This window comes from Podarcis bocagei (genome assembly GCF_964188305.1).
Source record: "Podarcis bocagei genome assembly, chromosome: 12".
Classification (NCBI taxonomy): Eukaryota; Metazoa; Chordata; class Lepidosauria; order Squamata; family Lacertidae; genus Podarcis; species Podarcis bocagei.
Genome location: NC_138137.1, coordinates 23,829,771 through 23,848,942, shown reverse-complemented (window position 1 = coordinate 23,848,942; position 19,172 = coordinate 23,829,771). Strand labels below are relative to the sequence as shown.

Sequence of the window (19,172 nt, the reverse complement as noted above, 5' to 3'; positions counted from 1 at the left end):
TCTCGTCCTCTGTCGTCCCCTTCTCCTTGTGCCCTCCATCTTTCCCAACATCAGGGTCTTTTCCAGGGAGTCTTCTCTTCTCATGAGGTGGCCAAAGTATTGGAGCCTCAGCCTCAGGATCTGTCCTTCCAGTGAGCACTCAGGGCTGATTTCCTTAAGAATGGATAGGTTGGATCTTCTTGCAGTCCATGGTACTCTCAAGAGTCTCCTCCAGCACCATAATTCAAAAGCATCCATTCTTCGGCGATCAGCCTTCTTTATGGCCCAGCTCTCACTTCCATACATCACTACTGGGAAAACCATAGCTTTAACTATACGGGCCTTTGTTGGCAAGGTGATATCTCTGCTTTTTAAGATGCTGTCTAGGTTTATAAATCCAGTGTCACCAGGTGACTAAGTTATATAATTATACCAATAACTTTGCCCTTCCAAAAGCCATGTTTCATAGCAGCTTTGCTTTGTTAGCCAAATAACTATGGAAGTGGAAGGAGGCATGTATCAATGGAATGCATATTTGTGTGCTCCCTGCAACGGTGTGATTGACGGAGATTTCGGGCAAAGCCCCAGCACCTGCAACTAATTTCTAGATTAGGGAATTTTGATTGTGGTTTTTTTAAAGCATAACTTTTTAAAAATTGACATGCTGGTGCTTTATGGTTGGCACAGGCCTAAGGAACAGCCTTTATTGCAATAGCTTTTTACTAAGATACTGCTAAGATAAGGCTCCTAAATCTTGACAGCCTTCTTTCAATGCCCTCTTTTGTCTATTAAACACAAACTCTTCTCTTTCCCCAGCCGAGCTGTAACCTGGGTGGGTAATAGGACACTGCTGATACATTTTAGTGCAAGGTGCACTTCTGCCTTATTTATGGAGACAGACATGCAGGTTGAGGACTTAATCATACCTGATAAATCACCCTGGAAAGCCTATTAGAACCATATGCTGATTTTGCATTAATATGGGGAGTCTGTTTTTAGTCATGTAGGACAGTGTTCTGTGCTCCCCGCTCCCAGAGCTCCCCTTTCCCACCCTCCCCCTCCTCTTCCGTCCTTCCTTCCACCCTTGTTTGTGAACTATTTATGTGCTTAAGTGGTATCATTTGTGTGGGGCGGGAGACGTTAATCTTAGAAGTATTGTGAATGGGAATTGGCGAAGGAGGAAATAAAAAGCCAGCCTGGCTAAGCCTATTATGGCTATAGCCATCTTTATTTAGTGGGAATTCCAAAGCTGGAGCCAAAAAAAGCCAGCAACAGGAAACACCAATAAAGGCTTCAGAAAGCAGAGGAATGGCGATTGCTCAGCATAAGGTAGTCATTTTCAGCCAGGTGGTTAGTAAAATACTGGAAAGGTTGCTGGAATCCTTCAAATCGTTGGCTTCCTCCCCTTCCTTGGGATGGATGAACCTGCCCATTTCTCTCAGTTCCTCGCTTTTCCATGCTTAAATCTATTTCTCCACATTTCTGAAGCATTTTGCAATGGGGGTGGGGTTTCAAAAATTCATCAGCATTTCAGTATGACTATTTTTTTAGTATAAAAATATTTTTGTACGTAATGAATTTTATTATTACGGTCACAGACCGGTTCCGGCTCACTTACATTATCAGAAAAATCATAAAACACAACAGGAATACATTGGATTGCAATTGGGTATAACAGAGACAATTCAGATATAGCAGCAGTTAAAAATATATATTAAATCTTGATCACTAAAATATAACCTAAAATTGTCATTTAAAACCTTAATCATTTTGGCAGTACAGCTTGTCCCCTAAGTTTTATGGCAGTTTTTGTACGTAATGTTGCCTAATAATACACATTCTTCGCAAAGCATTTTACACAATATATGTATGTTATTTTCACTATTATAGGAATGCATTTCTGATCATACATTACTGCAGCATATCCATTTTTGTACACATTACTAGGCTGGAGAACTGCAGAATTCAGAAACGTGTTAATTTTGAATGATTCCCTATGTTTTGGTTTGAATATTGTTTCAGAAAGTTCAAATTTGGTAGGTTCTCCCTTAAATGTGAACTTGATTGCATTTCTCCCCCATCTCTACTCTTTCCTTATACTTCAGGAATCAGTTTCATTTGCTTTTCAAATGAGATCCACATTGAGTTGTATTTGACGTGACGCTCTATTTATTTCTCTAACAAAATGCACAGTATATACCACTTGACTGTAATAAAACCTCCTGTAAGACATTTAGAAAAAAATATATTAAGATTATCAGTTGAACACAAGTAAATTAGTTAACATTAACGCTAAAAGTAATCCTATACCCTTTTAAAATGTGGTTCTTTTTTGGGTGGGGTTGTTTTTGGGTTATTGTTCATATTTTGATTTTATCTATTGTGATCTTTTCTGTGAACTGCCCTGAGACCTCCAGGTATAGGGCGGTATATAAATTCAACAAATAAATAAATAAATAAATAAGGCACACTGAATTAGTGCATCTGGCTGTTACCCAGAAGGTTGGTGGTTTGAGTCCAGGTAGGGATATTATTATTATTATTATTATTATTATTATTATTAATAGCAGCTGTGAACAGGATTACAGTGGTACCTCGGGTTAAGTACTTAATTTGTTCCGGAGGTCTGTATTTAACCTGAAACTGTTCTTAACATGAAGCACCACTTTAGCCAATGGGGCCTCCTGCTGCCGCCGCACCGCCGGAGCACAATTTCTGTTCTCAACCTGAAGCAAAGTTCTTAACCTGAAGCACTATTTCTGGGTTAGCGGAGTATGTAACCTGAAGCGTATGTAACCTGAAGCGTATGTAACCTGAAGCGTATGTAACCTGAGGTACCACTGTACTGCATTACAGCGTTTTGAATTAATTAATGACGCTTGGGGCCATTCCATCTCTACAGTTCTATGATTCGATGTGTTTTTAGCAGGTGCCCAAAAAACTGCAACGAAGATTCCTGCCTGATGTTAACAAGCAGGTAAATCTGTCGCTAACAGTTCAGTTCCTATATATGTTTACTCAGAGGTAAGCTCCAGTGAGATCAACAGGACTTCCTCCCATGCAATTGTGTTTAGGATCGTGGCCCAAATGAACTGATTGCTCAGAGATCTTTTTTTAAAAATTACCATTGACGAATTTCTTTTCGTCTCCTTTGAATTATTTTGCCAGCCTCTCACTGCACTCTGTGTGATGTGCGGCACAACCCTCTGTATGCTTACTAAGAAGTAAATCTTTCTGAATTCAAGGGGCTTTAATAAGTTTAGGGTTGCAGCCATGGCATTATTATTTACTTATAAATCTACTTGCTGCTTAAACGAATGGCGAAGGACAGAGGATTCCGGTTGCTGTGTCAACTGGATTTGTTTCACCTTATACAGGCTGCCCCAATCTATTCTAAGCCTCCCTCAGGATATCCGGGGCTTTTGCAATTGGGCCTTGCTTCCTATTCCCAAAAGGCATGTTTCCTTTCTGCAAAAGAAATGCTGTTGTTGATGAGGACATATACAGCGAGTAACTACAAGAGTTAATCCCACAATGCAGGCCCTTAATTTGTGCCTCAAGGTCAAAGGAAAAGAAAACAGAAACAATATAGGAGGCATAAATCCACTAAAGCAGGAACAGCCCCCTAGTAAAGTAGGGGATCTAGATTTGATATGTTAGGTATTAGTGGCAGCTAACAATGGGATACTGATCATCCCGTCTTAAGCCCTTTATGTTGCTTTAGTGAAAGAATGCCCTTTTCGTGGCCTCTCCAAGCACTGCAAGACATGTGTGTGGAAATTAATGTACTGGTTATTGTTGCTGTTTTTTTAAAAAGACTGTTCCATAAGAAAACAACTGATCCCTCTTACGTTTGTTACTTCATATACACCTTAGCTATTGTCAGAAAATAGGGTGAATTTGTACATGCTCCTAAGGAGTCCAAACTGCTGCAACCTGCAGCCTCTCCAGTCCTGCCCTGTGTCCTCTGCCCCGTGGGACGTAGGTGGCGCTGTGGTCTAAACCACTGAGCCCCTTGGGCCAGTGATCAGAAGGTCGGCGGTTCTAATCCCCACGACAGGGTGAGCTCCCGTTGCTCAGTCCCAGCTCCTGCCAACCTAGCAGTTCGAAAGCACGCCAGTTCAAAAGCACACCAGTAGATAAATAGGTACTGGTGTGGCGGGAAGGTAAACGTGTGCCTTGGCTTCCATCACAGTGTCCTGTTGCACCAGAAGCGGTTTAGTCATGGTGGCCACATGACCTGGAAAGCTGTCTGTGGACAAACGCCGGCTCCCTCGGCCTGAAAGTGAGATGAGCGCCACAACCTCAGAGTCGCCTTTGACTGGACTTAACCATCCAGGGGTCCTTTACCTTTACCTTTTACCTGCTGTTGCATAGCGTCTGTATCCAGCACCCAAGGCAAGGTATAAAAGAGGCTGGGCACCACAACTCACCTGTAGTGCACCCACAGGAATCTCCGTAGGCTGGCAAGAAGACAGTTGAAAAAAGATTTATAGGCAAATAAAGCTGTATTCGATGGATGAAAGGATATATGATGTCTGACATGATTGAGAATCACAGAGCCAGAGACAAAGAAATGTTAAAACCGAGATGTGGAAAATATGGAAACAACGAGGAGAAGCAGGATTGAGATTTGGAGATTTGGAGGGTGTAATAAACGAAAATCTGCCCTTATTCCCTTATGGGGGGACACAAGAGCCCTTATAGAGTCCTTGTAGGTTCTCCATCGGTCGGAGGAAAAAACAGAGGCCAACCAGAGAATATTGAGAAGCAAAGCAGTTTGTAAGCCTGATCTTTATTGAACTGTTGCAACAGGGTGCCCCCTTCACACACAGGAGAAGGAGGAGGACCCAGAACCCAGGTGTGTCCACCCTTATATAGAAATTTTAAATTGCCCACCTTGGAGTCAAAGACCACCCCCAGATACATCATACCTAGATCACAGAGAGGGTGGGCTAAAGCAGAAATCTGAGTGGGTTGTTTACCTCATAATCTGAGTGGGTTGTTTACCTCCTGTCTGGCAAGTTACCTGTTAATATTTACTGGATTGATACCTTGGGGAGCCTGGCCAGTCTTTTGTAATGATAAGTACTTAGTTCCTGAGCCAAGTCACAGGCTCACCCTATTCATACACAGACATACCCTTAAGACAGGATTTGCGAAGGAGAAGACAATGGGGAGGCTCCACCATTTGACCTTGCAGAGAAAACACCTGGTCAGCCTGCGAGTAACAATGGCTCCATGGCTGCTCTCCTGTGCAGCTTCAGACATTTGGCCTATACATCTATGTACGTGTTTGCTTGGTACGTTTACGAACCTTTATTATATGCATAAGACCTTAATTTATTTATTTCAAGGGCATACAGAAGGGGCTCCGCCCCAGCAAACCCGCTCTCCACTCGCAGCCAATCCAGTTGACCAAGAGAGGCGCACTCTGTGTTGCAGAACCAGAATAAAAAGCCACCTTTCCTCCCAGTCTCGCGGCAGCCCAGTTGCGCCCTTCTGAATGTGTGCCCGCAGCAGTGGCCCCTGCTGCCCACCCCCATGCTACACCTCTGCTGCCTTGCATTATTCCATATAGTTAGCAAAGCCCACAACACTTACTTATAGCAGAGGTGAGCAACATTTGAGCTCATTTGGTCCATCAAAACACTGTCCCTCACTAATGCCAGTTCTCTGAGTCAGCTCTCTTGAATTTGGCAGGAGAAGGGTTAGGGCGGAATTCCTTGCAGAAAAGCCTTTTCAGAGCAGATAGGGAGACGGTTATCAGTTTTCCTTGAGAGAATTTCCCCTGGTTCTTGGCTTGTTCCCAAAGGAGCGTTGTAATCTTTAAAAGATTATAGCGCACAATGAAGGGGCATAATTATTAACTAGAACTGGAGGAACTATCAGTGTGAAGAAGGACAGTATTAGCATTCCTCCTCTGTTCTGGCATCCATCCACTTCAATCTTGCAGTGACAGGATGCCCTCCTGGAAGTGGGCAATCGCTAAAACGAAGCTGAGGAAAATATCTATACTGCCTTTAAAAACAAACACTCTCTTGTGTATGATTTAGACAATTGCTCAGGGGGAAAATGCATGCATCAATACTGTGCTACCGCCAGGATTAAATTATTATCACTCTAAAAAGTTCCCACTCTTAAGCCATTCAAGGTTAAGCTATTCTGAGAACATTTGTGTGTAGAGAAACTAATAAGCTTTTTTTATTAAAAAAAAAGTGGCAAAAGACTTCGTTTAAAAACGGAACTTACTTTCTGTACTTTTCCTTTTTCAATTGAAAAGAGGGCAGTTCAAAGACTTGGATGCTATATTTTTTTAAAAAATGATGGTAATAGATGTCATTTAATTTTTCTTCACATACTTGCAAGATTCTTATTTTTTGTTAAGTTTCACCCTCCCCCACATATTTTTGATCCACCAGCTTTGATTTGCATACACAACATTCTAATTACCCCTCCAAGGCCAACCAGTTCTGGATATTTTAAATCCGAGTTGCAAATTTTGAAGGAAGCATCTTTTAAAACAACTCTGGACCTTTATACATTTGGCTACAATAAAGGTGCATTTCCTGTGCATGTCTTCAGAGCAGATCTGGCAATAACCATAATTTAGGAAAGCATGTTTCATATTGATACTGGCATGTAAAACCATGCAAGGTGAGAGATTCATGTCCATAGTCGTTTGGAAGCAATGCTATAAATCTCCCGACTGGTCTTGAGTGTGGATACCTCTGTAGGAGTTATAGTAACAGAAAAATCAGCATAATGTAATAGTCTGGGTAGGTCAGCTGCTCTTCAGGAGCATTAGCCATGTTTACTGTTTATTTGTATTTGGAAAAATTGTACCCCAGAGTTTTCAATTCACAAACAGCATGAAAAAAGAATCTGTTAAGAAACTATATTTATGATGAAAAACTTAAATGTAAGAATTCTGTCTTGAACATTGATTGAATTACACAGGATTAACTATGTGAAAGGAAAAAAAAGCCAGTTCTTTTAATCTTAACTGAAGCAAGAGAGATCTACACTGCATTGGGATTCGGTTCACAGTTTGCTAAGAGGAAAGTGAAATGATACTGTTGCTAAAGATATGGATATGTAACTTGTGATATTTCATATTTATAGTTGGCTGGTGAACACAGCTTTTTTATGAGCTGGTGGAATTCAAAAGGTCAGAGTGTGATGGATCCTTTGTGGGCATTCCATCAAACCTCTATTGGTCCACAGACATAGGCCAATGAGTTTTTAGAATTCCAGTGAGAATCTGTTGACTGAACTGATGGATATGCCAATGGGACACACCATGTTATGCCAAAATGAATCCTTAGAGTAGGGATGAAAAATCACATGATCTCTGGCCATTGGCAACATAGACTGGTAGTCCAACAACATTTGGAGGATATAATCATGTATATCTAAGTAAACTTTAATCAATTAAGTACAATATTATACTGAAGTTGCTGATGGCAGCCTATAGTTAGCTATGTGTTTTTTTAAAAAAATAAATATTGACATAATATAGTACCCCACATTTCTCAGCAAAACTGCTGATTTTTGTTGTAGGTGAAATTCTATTCCTGATTACCGTATTTTTCACTCTATAACACGCACCTGACCATAACACACACGTAGTTTTTAGAGGAGGAAAATCCGTAGGCATGCCACCCGTAGGCATTCCCTCCATAACACACACAGACATTTCCCCTTACTTTCTAGGAGGAAAAAAGTGAGTGTTATGGTGCAAAAAATACGGTACGTTTGTGGAGCAAAAGTATACGGGATTGCTATAATATAAAGTGATGCTTTCATTTGGACAGAGATACTTACTGAATGAATTTGAAGCAAATATATTCCTTTGCAAGGCCATTAACTGTTTTCTATTGAGATTGCGTTTGCTCGACCAAAAAGAAAGAGGGGGGAAAGCTCCAGAGTAGCATGTAATGCTTCATTAGCAGACATAACCTTGTTTGTTTGCTTTTAAAAATTACATTTAGAAGAGGAAATCAGTTTGCACCACTGACATGCTGCCAAATTCCTGTTTTATAAACTCCACAACAGGCAGTTTCAGGAAGAAGAAGGGAGAAAAAATGCTCCCTTTATGGCTTCAGTACTATTAAGACAAAATATAAATAAAAAGCTATCCATCCAGTTGAATTCCCCTGCTCAGTGGCCTTCAATTAGCAGGATGCTGTGCAGTTATCCCGGTGCAACATATAGTAAATGACCCTAATTGTGCGGTACGTATTTTGTGTTACTGCAATTTCAACTGGAACATAAGGAGTGCTTTGTGTGCAGTGCTGCTTGAGTGATGATCTCAGGCAGCTGATTGTTTGTGAAATAAATAACCTTTGGTCCATGTAGTATATGGGTCCTCCTTTTTGAAGCTTGAAATGTACTCTTTCAGTATTCCTCCATGGCAGCGTGTATTTTCCCTATATGAAAATTTATTTTAACATTCTCATGTAATGGTTCGTGAAACTAGGCTCCATGCCTTTCAAAATACTGCTTTTTCCTTTAATCTAGAATGCCTTACAACAACAACAACAAAAACTCTGCTCAGACTTTGTTCTAACATAGCCACTGGCACATCCGGTATACATTGTATACTATCGTGTATGTAAAAGCATATGTCAAAGGGATAATCTGTGGAGATACAAAAAAGGGACCTGGATGCATGTTATTGATGGGTCTGGAAAACAGGAGGCATCTTTCATTATTCATTTCCATCGATAATTAGAGGGCACCACTAATGAGATCATGTCACAAAAATTAAGATAAAAGATGAAAAGCACTTAATCCATTGTGTTTTTGAGGAAGCCATCAGAAGAGTTAGCGATGTTTACATTTAAGACTAGCTGCACGCAGGAGATGGAATGAAGAAGCCTGTTCATGCCACAAAAGAAATGATTGCCAGGAATGTTTTCTGTGGAAAGTTCTGCGAGTCTTCCTCTGCTGTCATCATTGCATGGTTGATTTAATCCAATATATGTATATTGGAAGTCTGTATAGATGGTAGCTTAGTAGGTTCTGCTTTAACATTGTGCACTCAACCAAAGCAATGGGATACACAGCTGTCAGTGTCTCAAATTTCAGGGGTGCCCTGTGCAGCGCCAAAATCTGGTGCCCCCTCTGCCTCTGTCCTTCCATTGGACGCAATAGTGGGGGCACCTGCTGCAGCACCCCAATATTGCCCAAATATAATTTGGGGGGGTTGTTCCCTCATACACCCACGCTGCTTCCTTTGTGTTCTATGCATTGACAGTTATTTTCTCTTGTAAGGCAGGGTGGGGGACTGAGGTAAGCGCACCATTCCTGTCAGCCCTGGAGAGCGTGTGCACATGCGTGGGTGAAGGGGAAAGCCGTTGGTCATGCTAAGTCAGGCCAGCGCCACTCAAGCAAAAATGTTCTTTTCCCCACGTGAGGGAAGACGAGGCTGCAGCGGCTATTTACCTTTCCATGGCTCGTACCGCGTAGCTAATGAGCGGCCGCCTCAGCAGAGCGCAGAACTGCTTCGGAGTGCAGCTGCCCAGGCGCTCCCCGCTTCGGCCGCCACAGACACCGGCGGGTGTCGCTCCTTTTTTTTTTTAATAAATATTTATTGAAAATTTTTAAAATACACATAAAAACAAAGAGACAGACATACAAAAGACAGAGAATAGACAAACAGACACTACAAAACACACACCAATTTTCATCACAATCCTTATTTTCTAAAACTTATTTCCCTGACTTCCCCGCACCCCCCTCTTGTATTCTAGTTCAATGTTGGCTCAACAAGTTCTTATCCCTAATTTATGACCTCCTTATATTTAGTTCCTCTTTTTCTTTTTTTCTTCTTCTTCTTTTCTTACCTTATAAGCAACAATATTTATACATCAATACATATGTCTTAATTATTAATTATATCTTTCTTTCTTATTCTTGACACCTGATTCTAAAGTCGGCCTAATTTCCCTTCCACGATTTCCCCACTTTTCATACGAAAGGCAAAACGAAATGAAAACAAAAACAAGTTATAATTGTATAGCCTTTGGATTCCCAAGCTCCATCCCCCCCTTTTCCCAGTTTCAATCCCCAACCCATAACAGTCAGTTTACTGTCAGCCTGGAGACCTCACATCCGAGGCCCTTAAATCTCTCTCAATTCCTCTCTGCCGGTTTTTTTGATAGTCTTTGGTGTTAAACACCATCTCTCGGAGAAGTTCAAGCCCAATAGGGTCCATGTTTCTTCCAGCCAGAGCTCCATACTTCAGAGTGGAGCCAAGATCTCGTATCTTACTTCTTTCAAGTCCAAATGTCCCCAAAGCTCCAATTTCCACTTTAATCAAATTTGTAATCCTTGGATCTTCACATCTCCTCATAAGGAGATCCCTCCATCTTTCAGTCTCCAAATTAAACCAAATTTTCACCATCAAGTTCTTATTTCCCTTTATAGCCATCTTGTCAAGCCTCTGGCCCTCCTCTGTCTTCTGTAGCATTACAACTCCTCCTTCCTTATCCTCGGAGACAGCATGTATCTCTTTCTCCACATTCTCCAAGCTCTCCAATTTCTCTTCTTTACCAGCTGCATAGGCTTCCTGTGTCAGATCCTTATCCAATTCAATAGGTTTGTTTACTGTTAAGTCCAGAATTTCAGCCTTTGTAGCCAAAACATCAATTTGGTCGTGTATCTTTCCCAAGAGAACAAAGATTTTGTCCAGTTTATCTTGAATTCTTCCTCCTTCAGCCATCCTTGTAATATCCCAAAGCCCCTCTAGAGGGATTTTGGTTACTTAGTATTCCTTCCAGTTCAAATCCAAAAGTCAAATTAAATTGTATCAGTTCTCCTTATTTTCCACAAAATATAATCAAATTGTAGCAAATACAGCCAGCAGAAACAGCAGAAACAAAGTTCTCTTTTGCCGTTTTGACAGCTAATTTGACAGCTGTCAAAATCTTCTGTACCTTTTCACCAGGCTTTCACGCAGATCACTCCCGGGTCTGGGGGGAGGCGAAACTTCAGTTCCCAAAATTAGCTCTTCTCCTCCGGTAAAATTCTTATCATGCCAAGTCGTGAAATTAATAACTTTAACCCAATAAATGAGAAAAAATTTCTCTCGACCTTAGTTAGTAGGTCCTTGCTTCAGATTGTTTACAGGATGGGGAGACGGACTTCCTGCTTACGTCTTCCCCGATCGTGCCTAATTCAAAGTTAAATTTTTTCCGAATCCAGTTCCATTCTACTCATGGGTTGTAGTTTTAGAGTCCAATTCACAGGAAAAAGTCAGCACTCTCTGGCCATGGCAACGCGGCTTCCCTCCGCAGGAGAAGCAGTCGACTCACAGCACTGCGCCGCTCACCCCATCCCCCGTTCCGGAGCCTTAAAAAGGCTCTTTCGCAGGTCGGGGGGGTCACATATGGTGCCGAGTCACCAAGTTCTCAGGCTCCTTTGCCTGTGATTTTTAAGGGTCCCCGCGTCGCCGCAGTGGTAAGACCCTGATCCTGCGGAGCCGATTCCCTCCGGAGCTCGGAGGGAATCCGCCATTAGCCGTTCGCGCTAACCCGGAAGTCCCTCTCAGACACCGGCGGGTGTCGCTCCTGAGGCACCTCCGAGCCCCTGCCGCCACAACTGCCCTTCCTGAGGTCATTTGCCGGCAGCTCCATGTTGGAAATCTGAACTGTGCCTCCTTTACCCTCTTCCCCACCCCAGAAGGAAAGATTGTGCACGACGGACAGAGAAGGGGCTTGTCTCGAGCATCCTCCCACCTCACTTTTGACCCCCAAGCCTGGCTGAATCGCAAAAACCATTGCATGCTCGCGCTATGCTGGCTGCCTGAATTCCTGGACCGTCCATGGGCCGGATCTAGAAGGCAATTGGGCCTGGTCTGGCCCACGGGCCTTAGTTTACAAACCCATGCTCTATGTCCTACAGTTCTGTGACATGACCTTAGGCATTTGGGCTGATCCTGCAACCTTCCCAAACTATGGCTGCATACACACCATACATTTCCAGCGCCCTCCCCCAAAGAATTCTGGGAACTGTAGTTTGTCCCTCACAGAGCTACAACTCTCAGCACCCTTTACAAACCACAGTTCCCAGGATTCTTTGGTGTGTGGGTTTTAACTGTATGGTATGTGCCCACAACCTGTGACTAAAATAAAACAAAAGCCTCACCTGAAAACTTTTACTCTTGTGTCTGGTAGATTAAAATAGAAGTCAGAAGAATCACTGCATGTTTAAATAAAGGTCCTGGCAAAGCAGAATAAAACAGGGCTGCCCACTGATTAACAACACTGGCACTATCAATCCCCAAAGTTGGTTCAATATATATAGCTCTGGCAGTTGAGAACCAGGAGGCTCAGTGTCCTTTTGGGATTCTGTCAAACTATGCAGCTACAATTCGGAAATCAGAAATCCGAGAAAGGTGCTGGGTACCAGATGATCTAACAACCATAAATATGTTCTTCCTATTCCCATGCATGCAATGTTTGCTAACCATTCTGTTGGCAGTAGAACTTTGCAGTCAAGCAGTATTTCAGGGACTCGTATTTTTTACCCAGTTGTTACAGCAGTGTGCATCGCTTTTTGTCTCTTCACTCGTCCATTCACAACTTCCTAGTGCTCTTGCTCATCTTGCTTTTAGCATTATCACACACTCAGGAGAGTTTAGAGTACTTATCATGATATAAAAACAGTGGATGTGGCTGCTGTCAAGAGTGTTCAGGGCTGGCATTGACCCAGGAAGAAGACCAGGCTGGACCAATCAAGATTTGTCTAACAGCAGCAGAGAAAGTTAGTCGAAGTCAAATGCTTCTCAAGCTGGTCATCTGTCTCTGTAGGCCTGAAAGATATCTGTTCCTCTTCTTTGTGAGGCAGCATCTGACAGATAGTGGCCTGCTATGCACTTTCTTGATTAACAGTGAGGGCTGAAGAAAAACCTTAGCTGTGCTTCTAGATGGGTGATATTTTTAATGCAATCACCAAAACTGCTTTTGCAAATACAGGAATGTGGGGATGTGGAGGGCAATTATTATAGAAGATCCGGGGGGTGGAGGAATGCTTTGCTCTTCCCACACCTCCACGGATGCCACCCCATCCCTGTGTTTGCAGGTTTAGAAAGGCAGCACGAGGTTGGGACCTTGCTGTGCTTCTCTTGGGCAATCTAGTTCATTTCCTCAGTTAATTAAAGGTGATTTTATTATCGTGGCACAATGGGTTGGCGCACCTGGCTGTTAAGCAGAAGGTTGGTGGTTCAAGCCCACTCAGGGATAGCTGTGGGCTGGATTCCTGCATTGCAAGGGGTTGGACTAGATAACTAGATCAGTGTTTCCCAAACGTTTTTGGGCAACGGCACACCTGTTTACCGTAAAAAAATCTCGCGGCACACCACCATTAAAGCCCCGCCCCGTGACGTCAGCGCGCAGCATCACGCCGGGAGGGACGCACAAAAGTGAAAGTTTTTCCCCTCCCCCTTGCCGGGGTGGGAGGAGGCAGCAGAGCGAGGGACTGAGGGACGGCGGCAGCTGAGGCGGCGGCGGCTGTTGTGGTGGTGGCGGCGATAGCGGGCGGAGGAGGGGGCGGCGGCGGGAGTTGCTGCTGCTGCTGCTGCTGCTGCTGCCCGGACATGCCGGCCTCCTCCTCCTCCGCTGTCTCGCGCTCCTCCCTTTTGCGCGCGCTGCCCCGCCGCTCGGCACCACCACCGCGGAGCCGCCCCCGGCTCGACGCGGATCCTCGCCGCCGCCGCCTCTCGCCGCCCGACTCGCCCGCCTCCCTCCCACGGCACACCAGCCGATGTCTCACGGCACAGTAGTGTGCCGCGGAACACCGGTTGGGAAACACTGAACTAGATGACATTTAGAATTCATAGGATCATATAATGGAAGGGTTCCTTCCATTATATGAGTCTATGAATTCTAGATGTCAACTTCCTGTTCCTGTTTCAGGTCTCAGCTGCTGAATTCACTCTAGATACTCACTTATCTGTGGCGATAATGTTACTTCCTTGTGATTACCCTTAAATTTTTGACTTTCATGTCTAGCTCTTCTTACCACTTAACAAAAACTCTAGGATACTCAAAAACATATCTTGTGTACCAACAGGTGTTAGAGCAATAATGAGAGAGCAAAGATGAGTCCAGTAATAACTTTGTATTGGTTATACATATATTGGTTATATATATACACGCACTAGTTGTTATTCTGAGTCCTGTCAAACCCAATTCACTTATCATTCTCAGCAGATCTAATACTGTAGCACCAGGCTGAATACTAAATCAATGTGCCATAGACTGACCGTGAAAATCATTTTCAAATGAAATATATATCACACACAGGCAAATGGATATGTGCAAAATGTCTATATTATAAATCACGAGTCAGATGTACAGAAGAGTGATTAGTCAACTTCCAAGTATTTTCAATTTGTGTTGCACTGTAAAAGCAGAAGAGTTATTTTTCATTTCTTTATAGCTGTTAGTTAGAACAAGATCTATTGACACGCAGTTTGCTGGGAGCCAATAACTTTTCGTTTTTTGTTGACACTTCCAGATCCCTAATTTTAGGCAGGAGGGAAATTAAAAACAACACACTATAGCATCCAATTTACTCTCCCAATCCCCTTCTTACAGAATATTTCAATGCATAACGCCGTTGGAGGAGCCATGGCAGCACCGGGGACGCACCAGCTCTCAAATCCAAGGATGCCAAACCACGACACCAGCATCGTTATTCAACAAGCCATGCCATCTCCGCAATCGAGTTCCGTCATAACACAAGCACCTTCCACGAATCGGCAGATTGGGTAAGGACAGCCTCGGTTGATTCTTGCTTGGATGAAGTGCTGGTCTAGGTGTTGTGCCAGATGTTGTGTTTGATGAATGATACACAGCAAAACGTTTGCAAGATAATCTAGAGATGGGTAGTGTCGGTTATGTAGTGTCACAGAAATTCACGCTCAGGGTTCTTACTGCTGTTGAAACCTGTTGCGCAACAATAAAGGATCTAAGTCTACTGACTGCTGTTTTGCTCCAAATTACTTGGCTGGAATTTCCTTCTTTTACTGACTGTATGGACCCGCAGGGGACTTGTACGCCGACGAGCTGAGCTGTTGAGTAGTCTCTCAACCCTTATCAATAGTATTGCTTAGCATTTCAGCCACCAGAAGAGCCATTCATTGAAAACCTACTGTGTTTGTTCATATATCTCAGATTACTATCCTAGAGAGAGACCCCACATTTATTCTGTACAATTTGGAGTCTATAATGCAAAGCTAATCATAACTGAGAGCTTAAGTGATAGCCTCTCCTCTCCACAAAAGCCCAGAGCTATCTTTAAGAGGAAGGAAGCTGACCACCCATCAATATGTTCTGTGACCTTCAGGGCCACCCCACCCATGAGGCAAAGTGAGGCAACTACCACAGGGGCAGCAGATCTGGCCTCCAAGGAATGCATAGCTCGCTGCTGCTGCTACTGCTGTGATAGCCATAACAGCTGTGGTGTGCTCCTTGGAAGCCAGATCTGTCTCCTCCTCCGCAGCCTCCCCACTGCCATTACACCTCTACAGTGGCTTCTTGGTGACTAGGAGGCATTGCTGGTCTCAGGGCCGTCTTACGCATAGGCGCTAGGGGTGCGGGGCTCTCAGGGGCACCAGGCTGAGAGTCCGGGGCCTGAGAGTTGAGTCCGGGGAAGAGCCTGCCCGTTGGTTGGAGCGCTGCAGCAGGCTCTTCTGCTGCAGGCAGTTCTGCGCCTAGAGTTTGGGGGCGACTGAGCCAGCGAGACGCTGAGGCAGCCGGCCAGCTCCACTCCCCTGTGCACCTGGGACTGGGCAACCGGGGGGCGGGTGGGCGGATCTTTGCATCCCAGTGCCACATATGCTTAAGACAGCCCTGGCTGGTCTCCTCCCACCCCTAGAGAGTAAATGGTAGGGGCTGCCCTCTGGGGTCTCCTGGGCTCTGCGCCCACCTGATGTGATTCAGAGTGGGTCCCTCTCCTCCACCACCACAACAGCCTTTGATTCCCACTTCACCCTCTGGGTAAGGTTGATTTGATTTTCCCACTTGTTCCTGATGTAGCTCTTCACTCCCCTCCTCTTCCCTGGTTGGGGGAGCACCATTTCCTGCTTCGCCCCAGGTGCCAAAATATATTGGGCCACCTTGATTCCAAAGTCCATTATATTTAGGTTGAGGATTTTCTAACCACTCCATGTGCTGGCTCTCCCTTTCATCCATAATGAGCATCCAGCCAAGTTGTGGTCCTTAACCCATTAGTGTCTCTTCATACATTGTTTATAATCTATTAGTCTGTTTCCTAACTTTTGAAAGATCCATCAGTGGGTATTCTACAGCTTTTCTATCACCTGTAGCAAAATGCACGTCCGTCATGTTGTCGTATGCTCGAATGCTTCTTCCTAGACCGCTGGCCTTGAATGAATAAGAATTGCATGACGAGTGCAGCAATTGGTATGGTAGGATAGAATTGTGAAACTGCCCTTGCTATAGCTCACCTTTACAATGGGTAGGGTAGGACAGTGGAGGTGAGCTTGGGCTATGCAGGTGCAGCAGCAGAACCGATTTTGCTGTGGCTCTTTCCCTCCCCAGTGCCATCAAAGTCAGCTGTAGTGATGCCAGTGTTAGCTGAATCCCACCAAACTGGCATCTGCTGTGTAAGACTCATTCAGAGATCTTTCCAGATGTCTTTTTCTTCAAAAAACTATATGTTTCACACATCCTAGGCTCCTTCATTGTATGTGTGCTCCTGTTGGATTGACATCCTGTTTTCTTAGCACTGAAAGATAAGAAAATCAGGTTCTTTTGACAATTTATGTACTCATTGATATTGCTATTGGCGTGCGGAATGTGGTTCTGTGAATGTCGTGGGCATCTACCAGCTAGTGACATTAGTTTTTTAGCTCATTAGTAATGGAGATAAACCCTTACTGTATGTTGACAGTATTGTGTGATTTATTTAAAAAAAATAATACAGTGGTAATATATTCCCAAAGGTGTGCCAAAGTTCTATTGTGCATCTCTCTTACACACAAGAGTTCTGTTCCTGCTTTCACGTGCATCCTTTGGGGCAAATGCAGAGAGCTTTTGATCCTTCAGATATTTCTAACTACATAACTCCCATCATTCCTGGCCATTGGCCCTGCTTCCAGGGACTGATGGTAATTGTAGTTCAGCAACATCTGAAGAGCTAAGATTCCTCACACCTACCTGCTTTAGAATAGACAGTGTATTGTACTCCCTTCATTTTAGGCTTCAATTGATACCCATTTTCCTGGGACTAAGCCCATGGAACTCAATGTGAATTACTTCTGACTAGATACATACAGGATTCTGTTCCTAGCATTGACTGAACAACCAACATTTATTGGCTAAACCAAATAAGCACAGTCAAAATAATTGTCATTTGGTACATTTGTGCACACTTTCAAAATTGATTTTTACTGCAGAGGATATTTAGCCTTGGGTAACGGGAAGAGGACATGTGAAACACTTGTGACTGGAGTTCTGGTTAATGTATTGCGTGTTGAGTCCCACAGTGCCACCCACCAAAAAATTCACACTTCACACGTGATTTTTGTTTAAGGTTTTTGGCATAATTTTGGCCACAACTTTATTCAAATACAAAAAATGTGAGTGGTTGCTTAGGCATTGGTTCCGACTATTTGTCCTTGCCCTCAAGGACAGAGCTGGCCCTTCCGGACACCAACGGAAGCCAGCGTGGGAAACAAGTATTGGGTGAGAGATGAAGCTGGGACACAGTCCAACACCTCTCACCCTCATGTTCCTTTGGGGCTTGCACGGCCCAAGTCCGGCTCCGGGGACAAGGACGAAAAGAATGGCAAGCCCCTGGATTCCTTTAACGGAATTCCCTTCGCATCATTTGGAGGGATAGGCACTTACCCCTCCAAGCACCAATTTAACCAGTGCCTAACCGCCAACCTTACAAGTTGTGACAATTTGCTACGCAGTAGGCAAAAACCAAATGGCACCAGCCAATCAGCCAGATGGCAAAATTCCTACCAGGCCCCCGCTCCAAGGCGGACGACCCCATGACAGGCATAGCAAGGCCAATCGAGCAAAACAAAAAACCACCCTATAAAAGGGAGGGAGGGCGGGTGATCCGGTGCAAAACGGCCAAGAGAACGTCCAACGTCTGGCCCCTGTATTTAAAGACTCTGACCCCTCCTCCGAATTGGCAACAATCAAAACTCCCCAGCAACCCAATTTTAACCACTTAAAGGCTTGGGTTCCTCCAAATTTGCCTAGTCACTGCAGGGTGGCCTGTTTTTCCCAACCGCAACACGTGCTCTCTGTTATGGAGAACACGCTTTTGTTGCACACCACCCCGACCTCCGACTGCTGTGGGATTCCAGGGGTTCCGGGCACTTACCTAGGGTTCATGATTCCTTTTGGAAATGAGGCACAGAGGAGACTGTGGTGTCTTTAAGATATACTTTTTCAAAAAACATATATACAAACTGAGCCTACGATGGAGGGCTTAACAGCATCATCACCCACAAAGGGTCTTGTTTCTTCCATAGCTGCAGCCTTGGACTCAAACAGAAAACAAACGTTGTGCTCTCTGACACTCTTTTTCTTGTTTTCTTTTAAATTACATCCTCTCTCTCTTTCTCTCTCTGACACACACAGACACACACACTTACTGACACACACACAACTCTCTACAGTGGTACCTCTGGTTAAGAAGTTAATTCATTCTGGAGGTCCATTCCCAACCTGAAACCTTTCTTAACCTGAGGTACCACTTTAGCTAATGGGGCCTCTCACTGCTGCTACGCCGCTGCATGATTTCTGTTCTCATTCTGCAGCAAAGTTCTTAACCTGAGGTGCTATTTCTGGGTTAGCGGAGTCTGTAATTTGAAGTGTCTGTAACCCGAGGTACCACGTTGAGAGAGGGGGCCCCACCTATTTGCTCTCTTGCACTTTAATCCCCATTAATGGGTCATCACCCAGGCAATCACTTCATGGAAAGCTAGTTTGTCTTGATTAGATGTTAACACTTGCTGGATCCAGGGATTAATTACAGGGCTCTGGCACCGACAAACTCATAACAGTATGAAGTATTAGGAGAATTTGCTGTCTCAGAAAAGGATTCTTTTTATTTTTATAGAGAGAGGGAGAGAAACGAGTGGCCCCGCAAAATACGTTTGTTAAAAAACTCTAAGCTTTTCAGCAGACAATGTCGTA

The 19,172-nt window shown here is 44.0% G+C and overlaps 1 protein-coding gene across 7 annotated transcripts in view; it reads left to right on the top strand.

The window, feature by feature from the left end:
- CREB5 (cAMP responsive element binding protein 5) overlaps positions 1-19,172 on the top strand; it is a 268,384-nt gene that overhangs the window by 82,131 nt on the left and 167,081 nt on the right. For all 7 annotated transcript variants that reach the window (XM_081164724.1, XM_081164722.1, XM_081164723.1 and 4 more), the window contains one exon: positions 14,586-14,758. In XM_081164724.1, coding sequence (XP_081020850.1) covers positions 14,586-14,758 — 173 coding nt within the window. The remainder of the gene's footprint in view (positions 1-14,585; positions 14,759-19,172) is intronic.